Source organism: Mustelus asterias, chromosome 4 (assembly GCF_964213995.1).
Source record: "Mustelus asterias chromosome 4, sMusAst1.hap1.1, whole genome shotgun sequence".
NCBI lineage: Eukaryota > Metazoa > Chordata > Chondrichthyes > Carcharhiniformes > Triakidae > Mustelus > Mustelus asterias.
Genome location: NC_135804.1, coordinates 87,330,513 through 87,354,219, shown reverse-complemented (window position 1 = coordinate 87,354,219; position 23,707 = coordinate 87,330,513). Strand labels below are relative to the sequence as shown.

Here is a 23,707-nt window from a genome sequence, read left to right as displayed (position 1 = left end):
CAGTGTATTGGGAACTTTCCTTCGGCCTGTTAGCTTTGTTTCTTTGTTGCTGGATGTTCAAAGTGATTCTTCTCCACCAAGAAAGGGGCTCTTAAATGTCAAGCATCAAGACCTCAAAGACATCATCTGGAAATATTTTCTATTCCTGAGAAAATGTGAAACTTTCTCTCAGTTCATGTGAAATTGAATTTATTTCGCAGGATTTATTGACTTGGATTTCAAAACAATTATTTTGTTACTTAATGTATTTTACTTGCTAAGAGTGAAAATTTAAATATGAATTTGTAGCAGTTGGCCTTTGCAACTTACTGCAGTTGCGTAAAAATAAAATCCATTTGTTCTACCAATTTCAGTGCACAAATACTGCTTTTAGGTGTAGAAAACACATTACTGATGTTGATTCCAGTCTCCAGGCTTGCAAACTGCAGCCAAAAGGAAATGCTAGTGGGAGATAAGGCTATGACATGGTAACACCATTCCTCTGATTCATCATTCCTACAAGCACAACTCACTGTTGGAAACATAGGATTATACAGTTAGCCACATGGTTTCAAATCATTTCAAGAATCAGAATACTTCACCTCATTAAAGAGGGGAATGTTCTAGTTCACTGTGAAGCCTTGTGTTTTGTTGCACTCTGTATGTAATGTTATGCAGTCATATTCCATATCTGTGCACTTCCTATCAAACTCTATGGCCTCACAAGTGCCTCCGATTTTTAAATTCAAAGCTATAATATCATCAGTAAATTCATTGCAGGAGGAGGTGGAAAAAACCATGGGCTGTTTAAAGTTGCAACAATAGTGAAGGGGGCAGATTGGGACATCTAGGGCCTGATTTTACCATTGCAAACGGGCGCGAAAATGTGGTAAAGTCGGGCGTGAGGCCATTAACGCGCCTGCATTCGCGCAGATGCCCACTTTACCAAGGCCCGGGAATGGCATCAATCCGATTCGCGCCCGAAACGGGTGCAACGGCGATTTAAATGCATTTGCATGTATTTAAATTGAATTAATGAACTACCTGCCCAACTTTACCAGCATTTCCCCCTTTACCATCGTGTTCGCACGTCCAGATTCAGCGTGAAACAGACACGCTCGGCAAAGGTCTGTTTCAGGTGCTCCAACTTCTGAAGAGGTAAGTTCAGAGCTTCCAACGGCTCTCTGACTCAGATCGGTGGTGGAGGGGGGAGGTGGAGCCGGGCCAGATCATTCTCTGGTGGTGGGGGGGAGGGAGGACAGATCACTCCCTGGTGGGGCGGGGGGGGTGCAGAGGGAGGGCAGATTGCCGTCTGGTGGGGGGAGGGAGGCGAGGCGGGCCTGATTACTCTCTGGTGAGGGGGGAGGGAGGAGGAGGTGGGTCAGATGTATCTCTGGTGTGGGGGGGAGGGAGGAGGAGGTGGGTCAGATGTATCTCTGGTGGGGGGGGAGGGAGGAGGAAGGCCAGATGGGAGGGGTGGGGGGCGGTGGGGGAAGCCCGATCATTCTCTGGGGTGGCAGGCCAGATGGATCTCTGGTGGGGGGGACGGCGGGGGGGGGGGCGCAGGGCAGGGAGGGTCCACTGCCACTTTGCGGGTGATGGGTGGGGGGGAAGTGGGGCAGAGGGTCGTGATCGGTCTGGGTAGCGGGGGGGTGGGTGGATAAGGGGGAAAGTTATGTTGTAGGGATGGGGGCGATATCTGTGGGGGCCATCCCTCCCGGGCTGATTTATCTGCTTTTTGCGGCCCGGGAGCGATGTGACAGCGGCGCAATTTTCAATTTTTTTTCTAACTGCACATGCGCAGTTCAGAGCTCCGATCATTTCAGACGCGATAGGCCCCGCCCACAGCGCAATTCAGACTCACGATTTTTTTTCAGGCTGTGTGTATTGGGGCGCCTGAGAGCAGATTTCCAAGTTGGATCTGAATTGCACCCAGATTCAGCACTAAGAATGAAAATGGTAAAATCAGGCCCCTAACGTAAAACAGCCTTGGAAAGGATATCAGGAAGTGTCCTGGTGCCCAGTGTTCCCACCCTGTTTAAAGGTTATTTATTAGTGTCACAAGTAAGCTTACATTAACATTGCAATGAAGTTACTGTGAAAATCCCCTAGTCGCCACACTCCGGCGCCTGTTCTGGTACACTGAGGAAGAATTTAGCATGGCCAATAACCAGCATGTCTTTCGGACGGCGGGAGGAAACCGGAGCACCCAGAGGAAACCCACGCAGACATGGGGAGATCATGCAGACTCCACACAGACAGTGACCCAAGCTGGGAATCAAACTCGGGCCCCTGGCGTTATGAGGTAGCAGTGCAAACCACTGTGCTTATGTTACAGGGATATCTTATCATACCTATGTGATAAGAAGATCATTCATGCATGTGATTTTATAACTGCAAATGAGGTTTAGCTTTTAAGGGGTTAAAATCCTGTTTCAGAAAACAATGATAATATTGACTACACTTGAGTTGGGCTGTTTTAGGAAACATCTGCACCTTTAAAATACAATAAATTAGTGTGGAGTATAAACCTTACAGTGTGCTTTGTCCATGTGCTTTTTTTAAACAAAAATAGATCGTCAAAATCCATTTGTGGAGCCTCATACAGAATATCCTGAAATGATAAAGTTCAATGGAAGCAGTGAGATTGTCATCCCCTGTCGTGTCACAGCACCAGATCTATTGGTCAACCTACTGACGGTAAGAGACTGAAAATAAAGGTTTTTGTAAGGGCACCAGATCTGCAACAAACAAGTTACATAACGTAAAGTGCCTTTCTAAAAACTGTTACATAAAAAAGCTGAAAAGGTTGGAAGCACAAGCAGGATTCTTAAAAAGAGTAAAAGAGAATAACAATTTGCAAGTTGACCAGGTAATTTGCTACCTTATAAAAGCAAAGTACTGCAGATGCTGGAATCTGAAACCAAAGGGTCATCTGGACTCGAAACAAAGAGTTGACTTGACCAAAGGTCATCTGGACTGGAAAAATCAGCTCTTTTCTCTCCTTACAGATGCTGCCAGACCTGCTGAGATTTTCCAGCTTTTTCTCTTTTGGCAATTAGCCACCTTTTCTCTTTTCAGTTCCAGACTAATCAACCCCTCAACTTTAACCTTTTATGATTTTTTTGCAGCTTTCCACCATTAACATTTGTCTTCTCTAAAAATGTTGCTTGTTTCACCATCAGGTGTTACCAGGCTCATGCTTTTTGTCCACTGGTACATACTCTTTGAAATCGTAAAATGCTGATAATTTGTGCCTAAATGTTCCTGAGGAGCATTTAAGTTCCATGGTTCAATTCTTGGTCTGCACTAGTTAAAGTGATCTCAACATTGGCAGCGATAGTGGTGCTATAAATCAGGTATGCCACCCCTCCTGAGTTTGGCAGGAGTATATGCAGAAAGTCAGAATGTCATACTAACATTAATTTTGCCCAAGATTTCTTCTGCTCTGTCTGCCTGAAAAGTGGGAGAAAGTAAGGTGTTGGCGGCGATTCTCCCCAAAAAATTCGAAGTGTCAAATTCACGGGAAAACTGGAGTAAATCCTGCTGTTTTTTTCAGTGGGAGTTCAGAGAAGAATCTCTCACACTCTGCAATGCAGAGGTCACTAGATTTCAGGGGGCAGGGCCTTTTCACACTGGAGAGGCTGAAATCAGTGAGCCTCTGTGCATGCGCGGTGGCCCCAAAGTGTCAGTCTCTCGTTTACTGACCAGCTCGATTGCTGGCCCGCCTGGGACCCCCGCAGCCCTGACCCCCCAACCCCACCATGGCCCAATCGCACCCCCCATCCATTCACGAGCCAGCCCTGAACCCCCGTCCCATCCCAGCCCGCCCCAATCTCCAGCCCTCCCCCAAGCCCCCAGCAATGATGATTTCCCCCACTCTCTACAGGCAGACCCCCCCCCCCGGCAACACCCCTCACAGGCAGACCCCTGTCTGACCAACCCCCCCCCCCCCCCCCCCCGCCACAGCCCGCCCCGATCACTACCCTCCGTCCAGCCCCCATCGATCCCAATGCAGGGTGGCAGCGGGGCCCCCACCCCACCGATCACCCCTAGGCCCCGCTCCAATGCGCCCCGCACCCTATGCCCCACCCAATAGGCCCTGCCCCCTTAGCACTGCCCCAGTGGGCAGTGCTAAGGTGCCCCTTGGACATGGGCACTTTACCCCTCGGGCAGTGCCAGGGGGCACAGACTGACACTACCAGGATCCCATGCCCAGGGGGCACAACCACCTGCTGCCCGACCCCCTGAGGGGCCTCGATTGCTCCCCCTTCACCCCAGTGGGGTCATCCTGCTAGTTCACCAAATGTGGGGAGCTATTGTAATCCCTGCTGGAGTGAAACACTCTGGCGGGGTGGGAGATGCTAGCGGGCCCAGAAAATCAGTCCCAGGCCAGCTAATAGCATTTAAATAGTATGTAATATACCATTTAAATACTCGCCCCACCGATTTCCGGTGCCGCGCAGACGTTGCCAGAAATGCAGGCCTGGGAGAGGCAAGCGTGGCACGAACACTCATGGAAACCCATGAATCGGCCGACGCGTGATTCTCCTGGTCTGCTGCACTAAAAAAATAACACAGCGGGATGGAAGAATCGCCCCCAATGTCTGGGCTTGTGCAGCAGATAGTGCTGAACTCCCAATACCCCTGATATAATGTACCAGCACATCACCTTTGGTTCAGAAGAAGAGGAAGTGCAAACAAAGTGGAAAAATTGCATCACAATACAAACATTTCATTGAGAAAAATTAGTTTCTTCAAGTTGATGAAAGAATTGATTTTACTCATTTATTATCCAAATGAATTAGTTGTTAATTATGATTTATCTGCAAACGTACAAAACTTGAAGACGATTGCAGTCCTACACCCAAACTGAACATTTGAAAAATGACATACTTCGCAATATCTGTCATACGGTTCAATCCCCTACTGCTCGATCTCTTACTCTGCCAAACATCTATCGAGTTCCTTCGTCACTCTGCCAACATTCTTCACCTCTTGTGCTTCCTGATACAAGCAGAATGTTCCACATATCCACCATCCTCTGAGAATAGCAATTAAATTATATTTATGACTGAAGTAGTCCATGTCCATATGCAGCAAGACCCAGATAATATTCAGATTTGTGCTGATAGGTGGCAAGCAATATTCACACCACACAAGTGCCAGGTAATGAACATCAGCAACAAGAATCTAACCATTTAACATTAAATGGCATAACCATCTCTGAATCCCTCGCTATCCAAGGGGTTACCATGACCAGAAACTGAACTGGTCTAGCCAAAAAATACTGTGGCTGCAAGAGCAAGTCAGAAGCTGAGAATTCTGCAGTGAGTAACTCACCGCTTCACTCCCCAAAGCCTGTCCACCATGTACAAAGTACAAGTTAGGAGTACTCTCCACCTCCCTGGATGAGCGCAACTCCAATGATACTCAAAAAGTTCAACACCACCCTGGACAAAGCAGGATGTTTTACTGCAATTATACAGGGCATTGGTGAGGCCACTCTTGGAGTATTGTGCGCGGTTTTGGTGTCCTTATCTGAGGAAGGATGCCCTTGCTATAGAGGGAGTACAGCAAAGGTTTACCAGGCTGATCCCTGGGATGGCAGGTCTGTCATATAATGAAGGACAGAGTCAGTTAAGATTATATTCATTGGAGTTTAGAGGATTGAGAGGGGATCTCAGAGAAACTTGTAAAATTCTAACAGGATTAGACAGGGTAGATTCAGAAAGAATGTTCCCAATGGTGGGGGAGTCCAGAACTGGGAGTCATAGTTTGAGGATAAGGGGGAAACCTTTTAGGACTGAGGTGAGGAGAAATTTCTTCACCCAGAGGGTGGTGAATGTGTGGAATTTACTACCACAGAATGTATTTGAGGTCAAAACATTGTTTGATTTCAAGAAGAAATTAGATATGGCTTTTGGGGCTAAAGGAATCAAGGGATATGGGGGAAGGCAGAATCAGGGTATTGAATTTGATGAGCAGCCATAATCAAGATGAATGGAGGAGCCCGAGGCTGGAAGGGCCGAATAGACTACTCCTGCTTCTAGTTTCTATGTTAGCCCACTTGATTGGCATCCAGTCCACCACCTTTGACCTTCACTCCCTCCACCATCGACTCACAGTGGCAGCAGTGTGTACCATCTACAAAATGCACTGCAGCAACTCACCAAAGATCCATCGACAGTACCTTTCAAGCCCATGACCTTCACCTAAAAGGACAAGGGCAGCAGATACATGGGAACACCACCACCTGCAAATACCCTTCCAAACCACACACCACCCTGACTTGGAAATATCTCACCATTCCCTTACTGTTGCTGGGTCAAAATGCTGGAACTCCCTCCCTAACAGCACTGTACCTACACCACATCGACTGCAGCAGTTCAAGAAGGCAGCTCACATCACCTTCTCAAGGGCAATAAGGAATGGGCAATAAACGCTGGCCTAGCCAGCAATGCCCACAACCTGTGAATAAATAAATAATATAAAACAGGAATCCTACATTGTCAGATAAGTAATCTTTTGTTTGAAAAATTAATCTGAAGTCTCATCCACCAGTGCAGAAATAAATGGACATTTCTCTTGAGATCCCAATTAACATGCAGCTCACAACCAAGAATTATTAACTGCTGTTCATAGTTCTTGTTGTGTATTCGTTGGCTGCTCTATCTGCCACCAAGTTAAAGCGATTACATTTCAAAATATAACTTCTTGGCTCTAAGACACTTGCTTGTCCTGAGGATGTGAAAGGTACAATTAAAATGCAAGTCTTTATTTAGTTTGCACTCTTTGAGTACTTCTGCATGCAGTGCAATACGTTGCGTTCATATGTTCTTGTGTTCAGTGAGTTATCCTCTGGGATACTCCTCTCGGTAGATTAATTCAGCTTATCCTACCTGTCAGATCTTACTTTCCTTCCATTTTCTCACTAATTTACTTGTATCCACATTCTTCTACTTGTCAGCCAAACTTCTTAATCTTGCATAGTGAACAACAATGGTGCCCAGAACTGATCCCTCATTCTTTTCTGATATGGAGATGCCGGCATTGGATTGGGGTGGGCACAGTAAGGAGTCTCTCAACCCCAGGTTAAAGTCCAACTGGTTTATTTGGTATCACGAGCTTTCAGAACACTGTTCCTTCATCAGGTGAGTGGAGAGTTGGGTCCACAAACAGGGCATATATAGACAAAGGCCAGAATTTTACCGGCACTCCGGCCCTGATTCCAGGGGCCGGCGAGGCTCGGAGAATGGCATTCTCCGTTGGTCTCGGGCGAGATAGTATGAACCTCGGGCAGACGTGCTGGTAAAATGCTGTCCAAAGACTCAATTTTCTCTGATACAGCCACTTTTGAAGATTGCCCATTACTTCCAGTTTTGTGGGTCAAAGAATGTGAATATTTAAGTATAATAACATCCAGTGAATTCCCTCACCGCGAGATTTAATGGCATGACTCCTTCCCCCCTCCCCTCCACCCCCCACAATCGCTCCCCCATCCCCTGCCCAACAAGCCATACTGACCTCTTATTGCACTGGTAATTCATTATTCCCCCCTCAGGATTATTTTTGCTACATTTCAGGTTCACGTCCCTATATTCCCTGGGACAATTGTTATGTCTCTCTTCACAAATTGATTTATTCAACTTACTGCAATTTTTCCAGTACCATTCCTGTCTCCAATAACTCCCTAACATTATCGACCAGCATGTGACCGGTCTAATTAGCAATGACAAAAAGTAGGCTGTTGCAATCCATGTAGGATTGGTGCTCTCAACAACCTTGCACACTTTTACTGATAAATCTTATTATTTTCACTCTTTCCTTATTTTCCCCCTGCAGATCTTGTACATTTGTTTAAATGTATTCATTGCATCCTCAGACTGTTACAAATATGCGTGCAATCGTTTGCGGATGTTTACTGCATCTGTATAGGGCTTAAAATATTTAGGATATAATCACATGGAAACTTACTATACTCCTGGCCAATAAACAGTACTGAGGACGTAAATGTCCATGAGATAGAATCTTCTGATTGGTGCAGGAAATGGAGGAAACTCCTTTGAAATAAATATGTTTAATATGCACCTCAATATCTCTTAAATGACCGTGGTTAATTTTTTACCTCTCCTTGTGTGTTACTGAGTAATAGAGACATTTGGGTTGGTTCCCAGGTCCCACTGCCTGAGTGTTGCAGAGACAAGCTGTCTGCTTCCTGCTTTGTGAAAGGAAGCGACAGGAGAGTTTCAGCATCCCACTTACAAACATCCTCTGCCAAGCCTTCAATGTTACAAACTTAAAACAAGCCCTCTATTCCAGGAAAGCATGAAAATGTATTTACGTTGTGCTGGGCCCTTTTCCTTCTTGAACGTTTTCCAATGTTGTATTGACAAATAATGCCAACAATGCTTACCTGATGTTCTCCATGTACTGAGTCACATCAATGAGCAAGTCTTGGATATGATTCCGTCTTTGTACAGTTAGTTTGCATAACAGTTAGTGCACTAAATTTAGTCTCAGCAACACCGGAGATAATTCATCTGGGTGTCTACTGTTGATCACGACTTAGTGATTCCTGTAAAATGCCTTTGTGGGAACAATGAGTGAGGATATGATGCAGCATTCCACACACACTCTCACACACACAACACAAACTACTAATACTCTTTGTTTAGTTTTACCCATGATTAAAGTACAAAAGGTCTATTAGGTCCATTACTGCTCAAGAGCCTGCAGACTGCAATGAGTCGATATCTTATGGAAGAAAAGAAGAAAAGTTTTTGATTTGATTTGGTTCATAGAATCACAGAATCCTACAGTGCAGAAGGAGGCCATTCGGCCCATTGAGTCTGCACTGACCACAATCCCACCAAGAGCCTACCCCCAAAACATCTTGCATTTGTCCAAGCTAGTCCCCCTGACATTAAGAGGCAATTTTGCATGGCCAATCCTCCTAATCTGCACATCTTTGGACTGCGGGAGGAAACCGGAGCACCCGGAGGAAACCCACGCAGACACGGGGAGAAAGTGCAAAGTCCACATAGACAGTGACCCTTGTTGGGAATCGAACCCAGGTCCCTGGCACTGTGAGGCAGCTGTGCTAACCACTGTGCCACCGCCTCACTCCGTGCCATCCAGTGTTTGATTTATTATTGTCACATGTATTGGTATACAGTGAAAAGTATTGTTTCTTGCGCGCTATAGAGATAAAGCATACCGTATATAGAGAAGGAAATGAATGGGTGCAAAATGTAGTGTTACAGTCATAGCTAGGGTGTAGAGAAAGATCAGCTTAGTATAAGGTAGGTCCATTCAGAAGTTTGACGGCAGCAGGGAAGGAACTGTTCTTGAGTTGATTGCTATGTGACCTCAGACTTTTGTATCTTTTTCCCAATGGAAGAAGGTGGAAGACAGGTGCGTGAGGTCGTTGATTTTACTGGCTGCTTTTCCGAGGCAGCAAGAAGTGTAGATGGAGTCAATGAATGGGAGGCTGGTTTGCGTGATGGATCGGGCTTTGTTCACAACCCTTTTTAGTTTCTTGCGGTCTTGGTCAGAGCAGGAAACATACCAAGCTGTGATACAACCAGAAAGAATGCTTTCTGCGGTGCATCTGCGGTGTTGATGAAAGTCATGGACATGCCAAATTGCCTTAGCCTCCTGAGAAAGTAGAGGTGTTGGTGGGCTTTCTTAACCATAGCATTGGTGTGGAGGGGCCAGGTTGTTGGTGATCTGAACACCAAGAAACCTGAAGCTTTCGACCATTTTCACTTCATCCCTGTTGATTTAGATAGGGGCATGTCCCGACTCCTACAATCCCATCCTACAATCCAAATCTAAACCAATCACTGAAATTAAATTCTAATACTAGTGGGAATCTAACTCTGAAACAGTTGAAATAGCATCAATGTTGTTGAATGTCGATGGTGAGTTGATCTAGATAAAGTTGGCAGATTTAACTATCGAAATCTTCAAATGGTTGGGTCCCCAGAGATCAAAGCGTTCATGTGAAAACTATACTGCTTCAACTCTTTAAAAATAGCTTTCTTGAAACAATTGTGACAGACTTAATCTACTATTATGTTGGATGCACTGTCATTTCTCAGGAATTTAAATCTATTCCCAGAGTCATCACATCCCAACGAATCACATATTTTTAAAAGCTCAATGAATGGACTTATTTTGGTGACTGGGATGATATGGTTTGCAATACTGATAGTGGGCTAGACTGTGAAAGAACACAGACCAGCTAATGGCTAGTTATTCCCCGAGAGAGACAGGGGCCAATTTCAATTTAAACTGCCGCAAACTGGCAGGGATTAGAATTGCTATGCACCACTTACCAACACCTTATTTGCTGGAGCAGCCGTACCTTCCTGTGGAAGCCTCACAAATAGTATGCAAACTAAATGCATTGTTGAGGGATAACTGTATGATCATAGAATCCCTATAGTGCAAAAGGGGACCATTCAGCCCATCAAGTAAGCATCGATCCTCTGACAAAGCAGCTTAAGAAGGACCAACCCCCGAACCCCCACCATCCCTGTTACTCCACACATTTACCCCACTATGCCCCTAACCTACTCTCCTGAGACAATAAGGGACAATTTGGCATGGCCAATCCACCTAACCTGCACTTCTTTGGTGTGGAGTGGAGTGGAGAGTTTTCCAAAACTGTCTGGGGCCAGGAAGAGCAAAAATGCTTCCTCTCTACCCTTAACTTGCTGCTGGCTGAGTCAGCCCATGACTCTTGAGTGAGCCCATGGGCCCACATGATTGTTGCACTGGTTCTGAAGCCACTGAGCTGCAGGGTGATACTCATTTTGAACATGCAGCCCACTAGTGGTAGGATAGTGAATTACACCTTCTCATCAGGCACTTCCATATCAATCACTGTGAGGCTGATGCAATTTTCTTTTATTTGTTTTAATCCAACCCTCATTGCATGGCAAAATATCAGAAAATTCTCAAGATTTTCCCCTTCCATTTTGCAAAAGGAATTTTGGAAATTGCCATTATTGTTTACTCATGACAGAGTAAATCCTCTGTGACTGCAACACTTCACCTTTTCATCCTGTTTCCATACTACTAAATGCCTGTGTCTCCTCAGAACTAGTGTGTTATGGTTCTGGGACTGGTTAGTACCCATTGATGATAAATACTGAGCAATATGATTTCATTTTTATGGCTAGTGGGAGGGTAAGTGGAAAGGTTGAATTTAACAACCTGCCTGGTGGTAACTGGTCTATTAAAATTAACACAGTTGAATTATCCACTCAGAATAGTACCCTTTCCACTATTAAACTTCATGGCTCTGCAGGTGAATGAGGTACCTGCCTAACTTTACAATAGTCTAATCTGCCAAATTTATCCCCATCAACTCACCACCAACATGGATGCTATTTCAATTTGAAGTTTCAAAGTTGGATTCTGATTAGGATGAAGATTTGACTTCAGAAGCAGAGGCCTGAAGAAATTACACAGATACGGAAGGCTCTTTCAAGCCAATGGCATCCCAATGACATTTTAACTGGTCCCTGAAAAGTGTTGGCACTGCAGTTTCTTCACCAGGCTGCAGATCAGTAGCAGGTGAGAAGAATGGAAGAAATCATTCCAGGTATAAAAAGGAAGAAAGTATTTTATTTATATAGCACCTTTCATGACCCTAGGATATCCCAAAGTACTCCGCAGACAATGAAATACTTTTGTATTGTCACAGGGAAATGCAGCAGACAACTTGTGGATAGCAAGTACACAAAAACAACAACGTGATACCTGGGCAAATAATTTGTTTTAAAATTTAGTGATGTTGGTTGAGGGATAAATATTGGCAGGTAAACTGGGTAGAATTCCCTTGTTCTTCTTCCAAATAGTGCCATAGGGCGGCACTGGGTGGCATGGTGGCACAGTGGTTAGCACTGCTGCCTCGCAGTGCCAGGGCCAGGTTCGATTCCCGACTTGGGTCACAGTCTGTGCGGAGTCTGCACACTTTCTCCGTGTCTGCGTGGGTTTCCTCTGGGTACTCCGGTTTCCCCCCTCAGTCCAAAAGATGTGCTGGTTAGGTGCATTGGCTATGCTAAATTCTCCCTCAGTGCACCTGAACAAGCGCCAGAGTGTGGCGACTAGGGAATTTTCACAGTAACTTCATTGCAGTGTTAATATAAGCCTACTGTGAAAGTGAAACCTGATGATGCTATAATTTAGATCTTGGCCATTGAAAGACCTTCTTGTGTTAATGGACAGTTCCTGAACCCAGGATATGAGATTGCTGCAATGTGAAAGAATGTAGAGATTTAGGGCACCAATGGTTATGGGGTCAGTTGGCAAAATGGAGTTGAGACTACAGCCACGTCAACCATAATCTTATTGAATGGAGGCGCAGGCCTGGAGGGCTAGTTGGCCTACTCCTGTTGCTATGTTCCTATATCTATCATGTGGTCTGATGGCCTCTTCCACCTATTGACCAGTTTATTGAAATAATTAGCCATTGGTGTCTATGTCAGGTTTTCAAGGTTTTCTTTAGGTCCCGTTCCAGGGTTCTATGGAATGCTGGGAGGCATTCCTTGACATTCAATGGTGTTACCGTCACTGAATCCCCCACTGTCAACATCCTTGGGGTTACCATTGACCCAAAACTCAACTGGACTCACCACACAAACACAGTGGTTACAAGAGCTGGTCAGAGGCTAGGAATACTGTGATGAGTAACTCATCTCCTGACTCCCCAAAGCCTATCCACCATCTACAAGGTACAAGTCAGGAGTGTGATGGAATACTCCCCACTTGACTGCATGGGTGTAGCTCCAACAACACTCAAGAAGCTTGACACCATCCAGGACAAAGCAGCTCGCTTGATTGGCACCACATTTACAAACATTCAATACCTCACCACTGACGCTCAGTAGCAGCAGTGTGTACTATCTACATGATGCACAGCAGCAATTCACCAAAGATACTTAGACAGCACCTTCCAAACCTACAACCACTTCCATCTAGAAGGACAAGGGCAGCAGATAAATGGGAACACCACCACCTGCAAGTTCCCCTCAAAGCCACTTGCCATCCTGACTTGGAAATACATCACCGTTCCTTTGCAGTCGCTGGGTCAAAATCCTGGAATTCCCTCCCTAACGACATTGTGGGGCAACACACAGAACATGGACTGCAGCGATTCAAGAAGGCAGCTCACCACCACCTTCTCAAGAGCAACTAGGAATGGGCAATAAATGCTGGCCAGCCAGTGATGCCCATGTCCCACAAATGAATTAAAAAGATGGGTCAATTTCTGAAAAATTTTCACTGCGAACCGCCTGTTAGCAAGAATTTCTTTGGGTTTTTAAATGTTGGCTTCTTTAAAGTTGAATGTGTTTTTGCTGAAGGACACATCTTCCTGGAAGACATCACCTGCGATAGTGCAGCACTCCCTTAGCACTGCACTGGAGTTCCAGCCTAGAGTGCGTACACAAGTCTCTGTAAGAGTTTCTTTGGTGGAGCCTGGAAAAGGAGGAGTATGGGAGTCCCTCTGCACTGAGTTCCCATTTTTTCTTCCCACTAGTCAATCCCATAACCCCATTCCCCCCATTTATCTTGGAACTGGTTGGGGGTGGGGGGGTGGTGGGGGGAGGGCTATCCAATTGTCCACTCGAAGCAACTGCTCTGTGCCCTCTTCTTTTCTGTTCCCAAGGATAAGTGGATTGGCAGCTTTTTAAAAAGTTTGAGTGGTGAAACTTGCCAGGTTTTTCTGCTATCTTTATCAGGCAGGCAAATGTTTCTTAAAATTTTTATTCCATCCAAAAAAAACAAATCCAATTGAATCCAAATCATAGGCCCCACGAGAGGGACAAACAAGACCCAGCTGACAAGACGAGGCATTGCGCCCCATCCTGGGTTTGGTCATACAAGATCCAATCTAACAAGATGAGAAATTGCACCCCAACTTGGGCTTGATCTGATGCTTCACCTTAGCCAAAAAACCGAGATGGCTTTGAAAAATTGCATCAGGGAATGCCTCAGTTTGACCTCATTGGCTACCCTGATCCTTTACCCTCGTCTGAGCAAACCATCATCGTGAGTGTCAGCACACCCGAAGTACAATGGGCTAGCCTCATCGCCTGCCTGTTCATGGTTCCACCCCTGAATGTGCTCTCTAAGAACAGATACTACACTTGATCTTAGCCAAAAAGTCAAGAGTCAGGCAAATAACTTCACCACAAAGTTGTGCAAATTAGATTAGAAAGCTATGGAAATACCTTGTCAGAGATGGAACCATGTTCCTTATTATCTTCAGAGTTAATGCAAATTCTATTTCAATGTGACTTGTCGAGGTACAGACTTGACTCGATTGAAGTAGTCACTCTGATTGGTGTCGATCCAGAATGTTTGCTTACTGTTTCCCATGGTTTCCCATTCACAGCTGTTGAAAGAAAAATGAAAATCTCAACAGACTTAGAACCAATGGTTGTGTCATTATTCTGTCAACCCACTTTTACATGATGATGTATCTTTTGGGAAAATTGTTTATTTTGATGTCCAGCATAATTTTCAACTATAATTGGGTGCGGAATTTACTTCTCATGTCAAAACACAACAATGAAAATGTCAGGCACATTAATTTCAGCATTTTTTAATGTGACATGAAATTAGCTTTACATGAAGAAGGCATCTATTAGCATTCATTACAAATTGATACTCAAGTTACGTATTGTCTCTTGTGCTTCTTTGCAACAAGAGATGACTGGTGAACCTAAGCAGTCAACCTAAAGTTGCTTATCTCTCCATCTTTGTTAGTTGACAATAATCTCTGACTTGTAAAGTAGGATTTGATATATATTTTAGATTTACCTTGCCAGATTGATTAAGTATGAAAAATGTTGTTGTTAACCAATAGCCTACAGGTACTGAGTTTTAATCCCAGCTACTAAAATCAGTGGCAGAAATAAAAACAAATGTGTTTTGTCAGTAAGTCATGGGGGAATATCATATATAGATCTTTAGCAGGTTATGAGGAAAAGATGGCAAAAATGAAAGCAGTCTGTTCAATTTGGGCTACAAGTGCAGAACTAGAGCATTCATGTAGAAAATTAACAAGCATCAAATGAAAAGGAAAATTTTTTTCACCATAATAGTGGATATGAGGAACAGATTTTCAATTAATATAACTAATTCCTAGCTGAAGGCATGACTTTACGAGAACAGTGTTGAAGATTTTAGTGATAAATAAGGGCAGAGATTACTAAACATGGAACACTGTGGACCATGCATCAAAGCAACAGAAAGATGTAGGGTGTGATCTTACCACCCGTTCACACCCCACCGCCACTGCCAACGAGGACGGAGAATTTGGCACTCAACTTACTATCCTTTCACTGCAGCGGGACCAGAAAATCCCGCCAGCATGAATGGCCATAAGATTTGGCCCATAATTTGTCAAAAGCAAAGCACAGGATTCAGTAATAGAAGTTCTGACAAGTTTTTTTTTGTTTTCGTTCACAGGATGTGGACGTTGCTGCCGAGGCCAGCATTTATTGCCGATCCCTAATTGCCCTTGATAGGCTGTGCACTTGCTTCTGCAGTTTTGCCTGATTACTTTGGGAATGGGCAGGCAGCGTTTTTTGTAAAACTCTTTCTCAAATTCTTAGACATTATTAGATTTGGTCTAAAAATAAAGTTTATTTATTAGTGTCACAAGTAGGCTTACACTGCAATGAAGTTACTGTGAAAATACCCTAGTTGCAACACTCCGGCACCTGTTCGGGTAGACTGAGAGAGAATTTAGCATGGCCAATGCACCTAACCAGCACGTTTTTCGGACCGTGGGAGGAAACCAGAGCACCCAGAGAACATACAGACTTTGCACAGACAGTGACCCAAACCAGGAGTTGAACCCGGTCTTTTCTCCTTGGAGAGACGTAGGATGAGAGGAGACCGAATAGAGGTATATAAGACGTTGAGAGGCATAGATCAGGTGGACTCTCAAAGGCTTTTCCCAAGGTGGAAATGGCTGCTACGAGAGGACACAGGTTTAAGCTGCTGGGGGGTAGGTACAGGGGAAATGTTGGGGGGAAGTTTTTCACACAGAGGGTGGTGAGCGAGTGGAATCGGCTGCCATCAGTGGTGGTGGAAGCAAACTCAATAGGGTCTTTTAAGAGACTCCTGGATGAATACATGGGACTTAATAGGATGGAGGGTTATAGGTAGGCCTAAAAGGTAGGGATATGTTCGGCACAACTTGTGGGACCGAAGGGCCTGTTTTGTGCTGTAGTTTTCTATGTTTCTATGTAACCCAGCTCCCTGGTACTGTGAGGCAACAGTGCTAACCACTGTGCCACCGTGCTGCCCATAACAGGCACTGTTAATTTCCAATCTATAATATCACGTTAGTCTGTTTATATATCAAGAGATTGAACTGAGTATACGTTAAATCTAGGAGCCTGCCCAACACACATGGTGATTGCCTGAATTGGGGTTCCGTTTCAAACATGCATGATGCCCAGCGATGCCAGGAGTTTGGAAAGAGACTATGAGGCATGCTATCAGTTTAAGTGCTTCATGGAGAGGTGAAAATAGCTACAAAAAGCAAATTGCTAATGAAAATACATGCAGTTCAGTTTGGAGACTAAACCAATGTTATGTATCCATAATGGCAAGTCAATTTTAGAATGCAGATTTTGGAATTTCTCAACACTCACTGGCATAAGTAAATGTTTCAACCCAAATATGTTCTCACCATATTTCTGTTAACATAACTTGGTGCGACTATATTGAAAATGTAAGTCAGCTTTACGAGGTGAAAGTTATAAGTAGGGATTGAGTTGTTAAACTTTATCTGAATGTAAATTTGATATCAGCAATAATAAATGCAGTTGTTATTGCTCTGTCCTTCAATAAGGGGAACCCCAAAACGATCTATAAAACTGAAAGCCTGAATTGTATGTGTAAAGTATCAAAATACTATAAGTGTTAGACGAGCGAAGTGTCTGTTAGATTTGCACCTGATTAGTTCAAACATCATACTTACTAAAAGTCACAAATTTTGACTGAAACTTTTGTAAGTTTACCAATGACAAATGTGTCCAGAAATTACAAACTGGTGGTTTTCCTACCTACTTGTTATTTTGAATCAAAAATCAACAAAGAGTTGCTAGTAAAACTGTAAATAAGCCAGAGCCAGGGAATCAATAAAATCAAACAAAATATGATGGCAAATGCCTTCCAGCATGAGGCATTTATAATGGCAAAATGCAGAGGGTGTGGAACTAAATATGACAGTTCTTTCAAACATGAATGATGGGCCAAATAACTTCCACCAAATGATGTAATTTTCTGTTGCTGTATTATATCGTGTCCAATCAGTAACCAGAGGAAATTACATTAAAGTAGGAACTTTTAGCATAACAAAGACAAACAGCTTCAAGTTTATTCGTAAAATTGTTCATGTGCTCAAAATGCATCCTTTAACTTCTGATTTCAAAGACCTAGCCTTGCTTTGGAGCTCACGGTTTGACCCTCACTTCAGATTTTCAGCTTTGACTTCACTTTTGATATCGTTTCGGCTGCCATGCACGTACGGGTGACATAGAGAGAAACATTTGCAGCATAGGTGGAGGCCATTCAGCCCATGTTGTCTATGCCAGCTGTGCAAAAACTAACCACCCTAATCCCAGCCAGCTCTTGCTCCGTAGCCCTGTAGGTTAGGGCAGCACAAGCACGTATCCAATTTTAATGTATGATATTGATCATCTTTGTATATTTTTAATGTGTTATGAATGGTTAGAGCAGCAGTATTTTTTTATGCGTGTGTATATCTGAGAGAGTACCATCAGAAAGAGTGAAATTCTGATGGTGGTTTGAAGAAAGTGAGAACCGTGGAGGTTCCTGAAAATAAATATGTTTATTTAAGCAGAATCAATCAGTTACATAAAGTATTCGGACATTTGGAAAAGAAGGGAAAGTTTTAAATTAGGTTAATTTTCTCAAGTTTTAAAATTCTTTGTTTTCACTGTAAAATTGTAAATGTGTGAGTCATTCTATCTTTTATTCATTTTAGTTCCTAAGTTCATAAGACATAGGAGCAGAATTAGGCCATTCGGCCCATCAAGTCTGTTCCGCCATTCGATCATGGCTGATATGCTCCTCATCACCATTTTCATGCCTTCTCCCCATAACCCTTTAACCCATTACCAATTAAAAATCTATCTAACTCCTCCTTAAATTTACTCACTGTCCCAGAATCCACCACACTTTGGAGTAGCAAATTCCACAGATTCACAACCCTTTTAAAGAAGTAGTTTCTCCTCAACTCTTAGTGGGGAAAATACATAAAAATTGGGTATGCACTTAGTGGGGAACTGCTGTGATCAGTTTCTTGCAGAAGCCTTTTCCTAAAAACTATTAATATGCTATTTTCTATAGATACTTATATTCACAACTCAAGAAAAGAAAAATAGTCATTTGGAGAAATAGAACTTGAGCATTGCTGAAAATGACATGTGTTGAAGCTTTGCATCCTGCACTCATCATGACAATCTCAAAAATACCAATGAAAGGGGAAATAAGGATTTCCAATATCCTGTATATGAACATAAGAAATAAGAGTAGGAGAAGACTGTTCACCCCCTCAAGCTTGCTCCACCATTGCAATCAATGCTGATCGAATTGTGGCTTTAACACCACTTTTCTGTCTGCCTCCAAAAACCTCGACTGCCTGGCCAATCAAAAATCTGTCCAATTTAAACCTGAATATATTCAATGGCCCAGTTTCCACTGCTTGCTAGGAAAGAGAATTTCAAACAACAATGACCTTCTGATAGAAAGAATTCTCATCATCTCCATCTAAAATGGGCAACACCTTAAGCTGAATTTTCACCAAGCAGAGATGACTTGGGAGCTTCTTAGAAATGGCAGCTAGCAGCTGATTCCAGGATCCCCAATCCTATTCCCAGGGTTTCCAATGTTTGGAAGCGCCTATTAAGAGTGTGGCTGGTTTGGGTCAAACGCCAGAAGCCTGCACGTCAGGGAAAGCGCATCCTAGTCCCCTGAAAATTTCATGGAACCAGGTCAGGTGTTCAATGAGTCAAGGTTCAGGGATGTTGCAAACCATTGTCTCCACGAAGGGACCTTTTGAAAGATAAGTTAAAATGGTCCTTGTCATGTTTTTTGGAGGGGATAACTTGGCATGGGGGGCTTGAGCAGCAAAAGGGGCAGAATGGGGGCATGAGATGCCATGGATGGTGCATGTGGAGTATGTGGGGGATATTTTAATGTGGGAGATGAGGGTTGGAGGGTTTTCTGTTTTTATTTTAACTGGTATAAAGTCCTACAGTACTTAGACGGGCCTTAGCATCCGGCAGCCCCTGTGGCTGCCTCCAAATGTCTTAATAGGTCGGTTGCCCTCACTCGAGCCCTCACCTCCCTCCTCTATCACCACCATTTCCCAAAGTCCCCAAAGTCCCCAAACTTACTCCCACACTCCTCCCACCCCCACAACCCCCCCACCCAACCCAGACACATACAATGAAAATCACATCTCTGCAACAAGGTGGCACAATTGTTCGCACTGCTGCCTCACAGCGCCAGGGACTCGGATTCAATTCTGGCCTCGAGTGACTGTCTGGAGTTTGCATGTTCTCCCTGTGTCTGTGTGGGTTCCTTCCGGGTGCTCCAGTTTCCTCCCACAGTCCAAAGATGTGCAGGCTAGGTTGATTGGCCATTCTAAATTGCCTGTTAGTGTCAGGTCGGTTAGCAGGGGAACTTGTGGGGTTACAGGGATGAGATCTGGGTGAGATTGTTGTCACTGTAGGCTCGATGGGCCAAATGGCCTCCTTCTGTACTGTGGGGATTCTATGCTTCTATGATTTTCTCCCAAAGCGGGCTGGCTGAACCAAGAATTTTCCCAACTCCGGCTACTCACTTCATGAATGAAAATCCAGACCCTTGATTTGAAACTGTGCCCCCTAGTTCTAGATTAAACCTTGAACAGTGACATTCTTACATTTCACATTGCTGTAATGAAACTGAGCATTAAATAACACTTGGTACCATTTACATTTTTTCTCTTTTTTAATTGATTAGAAATATAAAACAAAATAAAAATTTAAGAGATTGTAACTTTACTCAAGTATGAAATGGAGTGTTAGTAAGTAATTCATTCTTTAATGATTACCCACTAAAAATGTTCAGTTCTTTCTACATGATAATTCACCAGTACCTTGTTTATCATGGGCTTTAGTGTAACAGATAATGATTTCTACCAGAAACAGGACCTTACAACCTTTGAAACCAATGGGATAAATATCATATGGGATCCTAAGCAGGGATTTATTCTTCGAAACCTGGAACATATTCCGTCTGGCATGCTGCAATGCGAAACTACAGTGGATAATCAGGCTTTTGTATCTTCTTTTATGATAGTCAAAGAAGGTAAGTGCTTTCTTTCATTCTGAATTTATTGGGCTAATTTCAACTCTCCCTAGCAAGCCAATGTGAGTGCACAGTCATCCTGTCAGTTTCCATTCTGGGCCTGTTTGATTTTAGCTGCCTGACCCTTTTTTGAATGTCACACGTCAGCTCCTGGCCTGTTTTAGGTGGAAGTGGCAGCTTTGCCTGTCTTCTCAAGTTTAGTGCATTTTGCAATATGTGTTTCAGCTGTTTTCACTGAGGTAGCCACACAGCAAACCAAAGCCTAAGGGGGAAAGGGAATGTCTTCTCGCTCTCCAAAGAAATTCCATATCAGATAAAAGGGATTTTGTATTGGCAATAAAAATGTTCTTCTAGGTTCGGAGTAAAAACACATTTCTTGAGACAGAGTGAAGGGAAAGTTATTTAACACCTGAATTTAGCTTTAACACAACCTAAATATGCATCATCTAGACACTGCTTAGAACACATAGAGAAGTACCATATGCCTCTTGGGTACTATTTTGTCTTTTAAAAAGCATTTAGACAGTTACATGGGTAAGATAGGTATAGAGGGATATGGGCCAAACGCAGGCAATTGGGACCAGCTTAGTAGTTTAAAAAAAAGAGGCAGCATGCAAAAGTTGGGCCAAAGGGCCTGTTTCCATGCTGTAAACCTCTATGATTCTATGACTCTATGACTGTCCCTTGCCTTGGTGACTACAAATTTCCGCCAAACAAAAACGGACACTGTTCTACTCTAGCAAACAAGATGGTGAAAGGTAGAACTGGAGCCAACCTTTACAAAGCTTTATAAGAATTTATTTACAGAGACACATATGACAAACATGATACCTCCCAACCCCGTGAACAGTTTCAGACAGTTACCATATATACTGCAAGGGCTGGGAATCAAAATTGGGTCAACTGCGTGGAAGGTAACTATGCTCCCCGCTATAAACCATCACTAACTACAATTCCTATGTCTAAAGGTGTAAGTGAATCTCCAGCTAATGCCCATTATCTACAAACAGTTAAATGCAGTTAATATGCAATTAATATCCACTATCTGATTTCCAGTTTGTTCAACTAAATTATTCGTAGCAGTGCAAGATGAAAAATGTTGCATTGTTGCTTTGTCATTTGTTTTCTAACCTCAGGTCAAGTGATTGATTATTGTGCTTTATTGCATGTATATTATATTTTGGTTTTTATCCTCAGTTGAAGGGGTGGAATATGTTCACCTCAATACCAGTGCAAGAATCAAGGTGTTGTCTGGGGATACACTGTCCATCAAGTGCACAGCAAAAATGCCTTTGAATGCCAGACCTGAATTTCAGTGGGAGTACCCTGGCAAAGCAGTAAGTCCTGACTTATGTCATCTTGAAGTACATTTACCAGATTTTTTATTAATATTTTGACACAAAAGCTTCTAAATAACTGCTGGCACATTACATTAATGTCATTCCTATGTCTGCTATGTTAATACTGCATTGAAAGGAATGCTAGTCAGATGTATTGAACCTTCATCCACTAATAAGGACAAATCTAATTTCTGGGTAAAAGCCTTTGATTTCATGCAATCTGAAAAGCATACACCGGCACAAAATTCCATTCTGATTTTTTAAAGTAAATCTCTCTGGCATATTCCAAGAATTTGTACTAATAAACCTAACAGACCTCAAATAACTAATTATGATGTATGCTCATACTTCTGATGCACATAGAATCATAGAAGAATCACAGAACCCCTACAGTGCAGAAAGGGGCCATTCGATACATCAAGCCAACAATCTCACCCAGGCCCTATCCCCACAACCCAACTATTTACCCAGCTAATCCCCCAGGTACTAAGAAGCCATTTAGCATAGCCAATCAACCTAGCCGACACATCTTTGGACTGTGGGGGGAAACCCACGCAGACACAGGGAGAATGTGTTGTCTCCACAGAGACAGTTATCCGAGGCCAGAATTGAACCCAGGTTCCTGGCACTGTGAGGCAGCGGTGATAACCACTGTGCCACCGTGCCGTGAACCCCAACACTTAATCTGCCATCTTCTCTTAAACAAGCACAGCTGAACATTTATTCAGCAGCAGCGAGACTCTACCAACAGTGCTAAGAAATGGATCATAAACTGCTTTGAGATTAATTACTGAGTGATTTCTAGTCGCTGCTGCCGTGATTTTACAAGTCTTTAAACACAAAATAGTGCAGATGCTGGAAATCTGAGATATAAGCAGAGAATGCTGGATAAACTCAGCAGGTCTGGCAGCATCTGTAAATGGGTCATTTAGACTTGAAATTTTGTTTCTCCACAGATGCTGCCAGACCTGCTGAGTTTATCCAAAATTTTACTTTCAAAGAGTTTATTGGTTTTTAGAGTTGTTTAAAGTTGCTCAAGCTGACAGGGAAAGGTATGGCATTTGCTGAAAGAATCTGTCCTGACTTCAAAAATACTGCACAAGCCACTTGCTGCCAGATATGGGTGCACCAATATGAATTCCCGTTGAACTCCAGCATGAGAAAGAAGGAGAAGAGGTGACACAGAGCAGGGCAAGCTGCTGGAAGATGGAAGAGGAGGAGGTGAAGCTATGTTCTCAGCAGGAGGCCATATTTGTACAGGGTGTTCAGGGAGCAATTCTCCTGTCTGAACCTCAGCAAGCTACACTTGCAGAATCAGACAGCTACACTTCACTGAGGATGTCCTTACTGAAATCTACCAACTGCAGCAGCCACACCTGCAACCTCAGAACAGGGTGAGGATTGGATTCCTGGTGGCTGTGAAGGTGACCATGATGATGCTTTCTCCCTCCAAGCTCAAGCAGATGATATTAACAACATGCTCCGACTGTGGCATAAAGGAGGTCACTGAGGCTCTGTATTCCAAGAGAGAAACATAGAAACTAGAAGCAGGAGTCAGCTATTCGGCCCTTCGAGCCTGCTCCACTATTCTTGATAGACCTTGGTACATTTCACCCTCTTGTCAGAGTGAAGCTGGCAGAAAAAGGATGCAGCTTTGGAAAGATTGCAGGTGACCCTAACGCTTTGCAGATAGCGCATGACCACCCTGTGATGTGTCATAAACAACAGAGATTCCACTCCCTCAATGTCCAGCCGGAGCTTGACCATATGCAGAGAATCATACAGGTCAGTGCCTGGTATCCTGGCAGCAGTAATGTACCACCTATTCCTTCAAAGGCGAGGGACATATATCAGTGTCATGTTGAATAGCAGGCCATGTGTGAGCTGTGAGATGTGGACGTGAGGTTGGCAGCAGTACTAGATGTGTGAGGGTAAGGTGACGTTATGAATGTGAGGTACAGATCATGATC

At 43.6% G+C, this 23,707-nt stretch overlaps 1 protein-coding gene across 2 annotated transcripts in view; it reads left to right on the top strand.

Annotated features, from left to right (window-relative positions):
* Positions 1-23,707, top strand: part of kdrl (kinase insert domain receptor like) — a 509,442-nt gene that overhangs the window by 60,055 nt on the left and 425,680 nt on the right. For both annotated transcript variants that reach the window (XR_013497644.1, XM_078211338.1), the window contains exons 4-6: positions 2,555-2,679; positions 20,232-20,397; positions 21,595-21,734. Coding sequence is in view for 1 of the 2 variants with exons in the window: in XM_078211338.1 (XP_078067464.1) it covers positions 2,555-2,679; positions 20,232-20,397; positions 21,595-21,734 (431 nt within the window). In the remaining variant the exon portion in view is untranslated. The remainder of the gene's footprint in view (positions 1-2,554; positions 2,680-20,231; positions 20,398-21,594; positions 21,735-23,707) is intronic.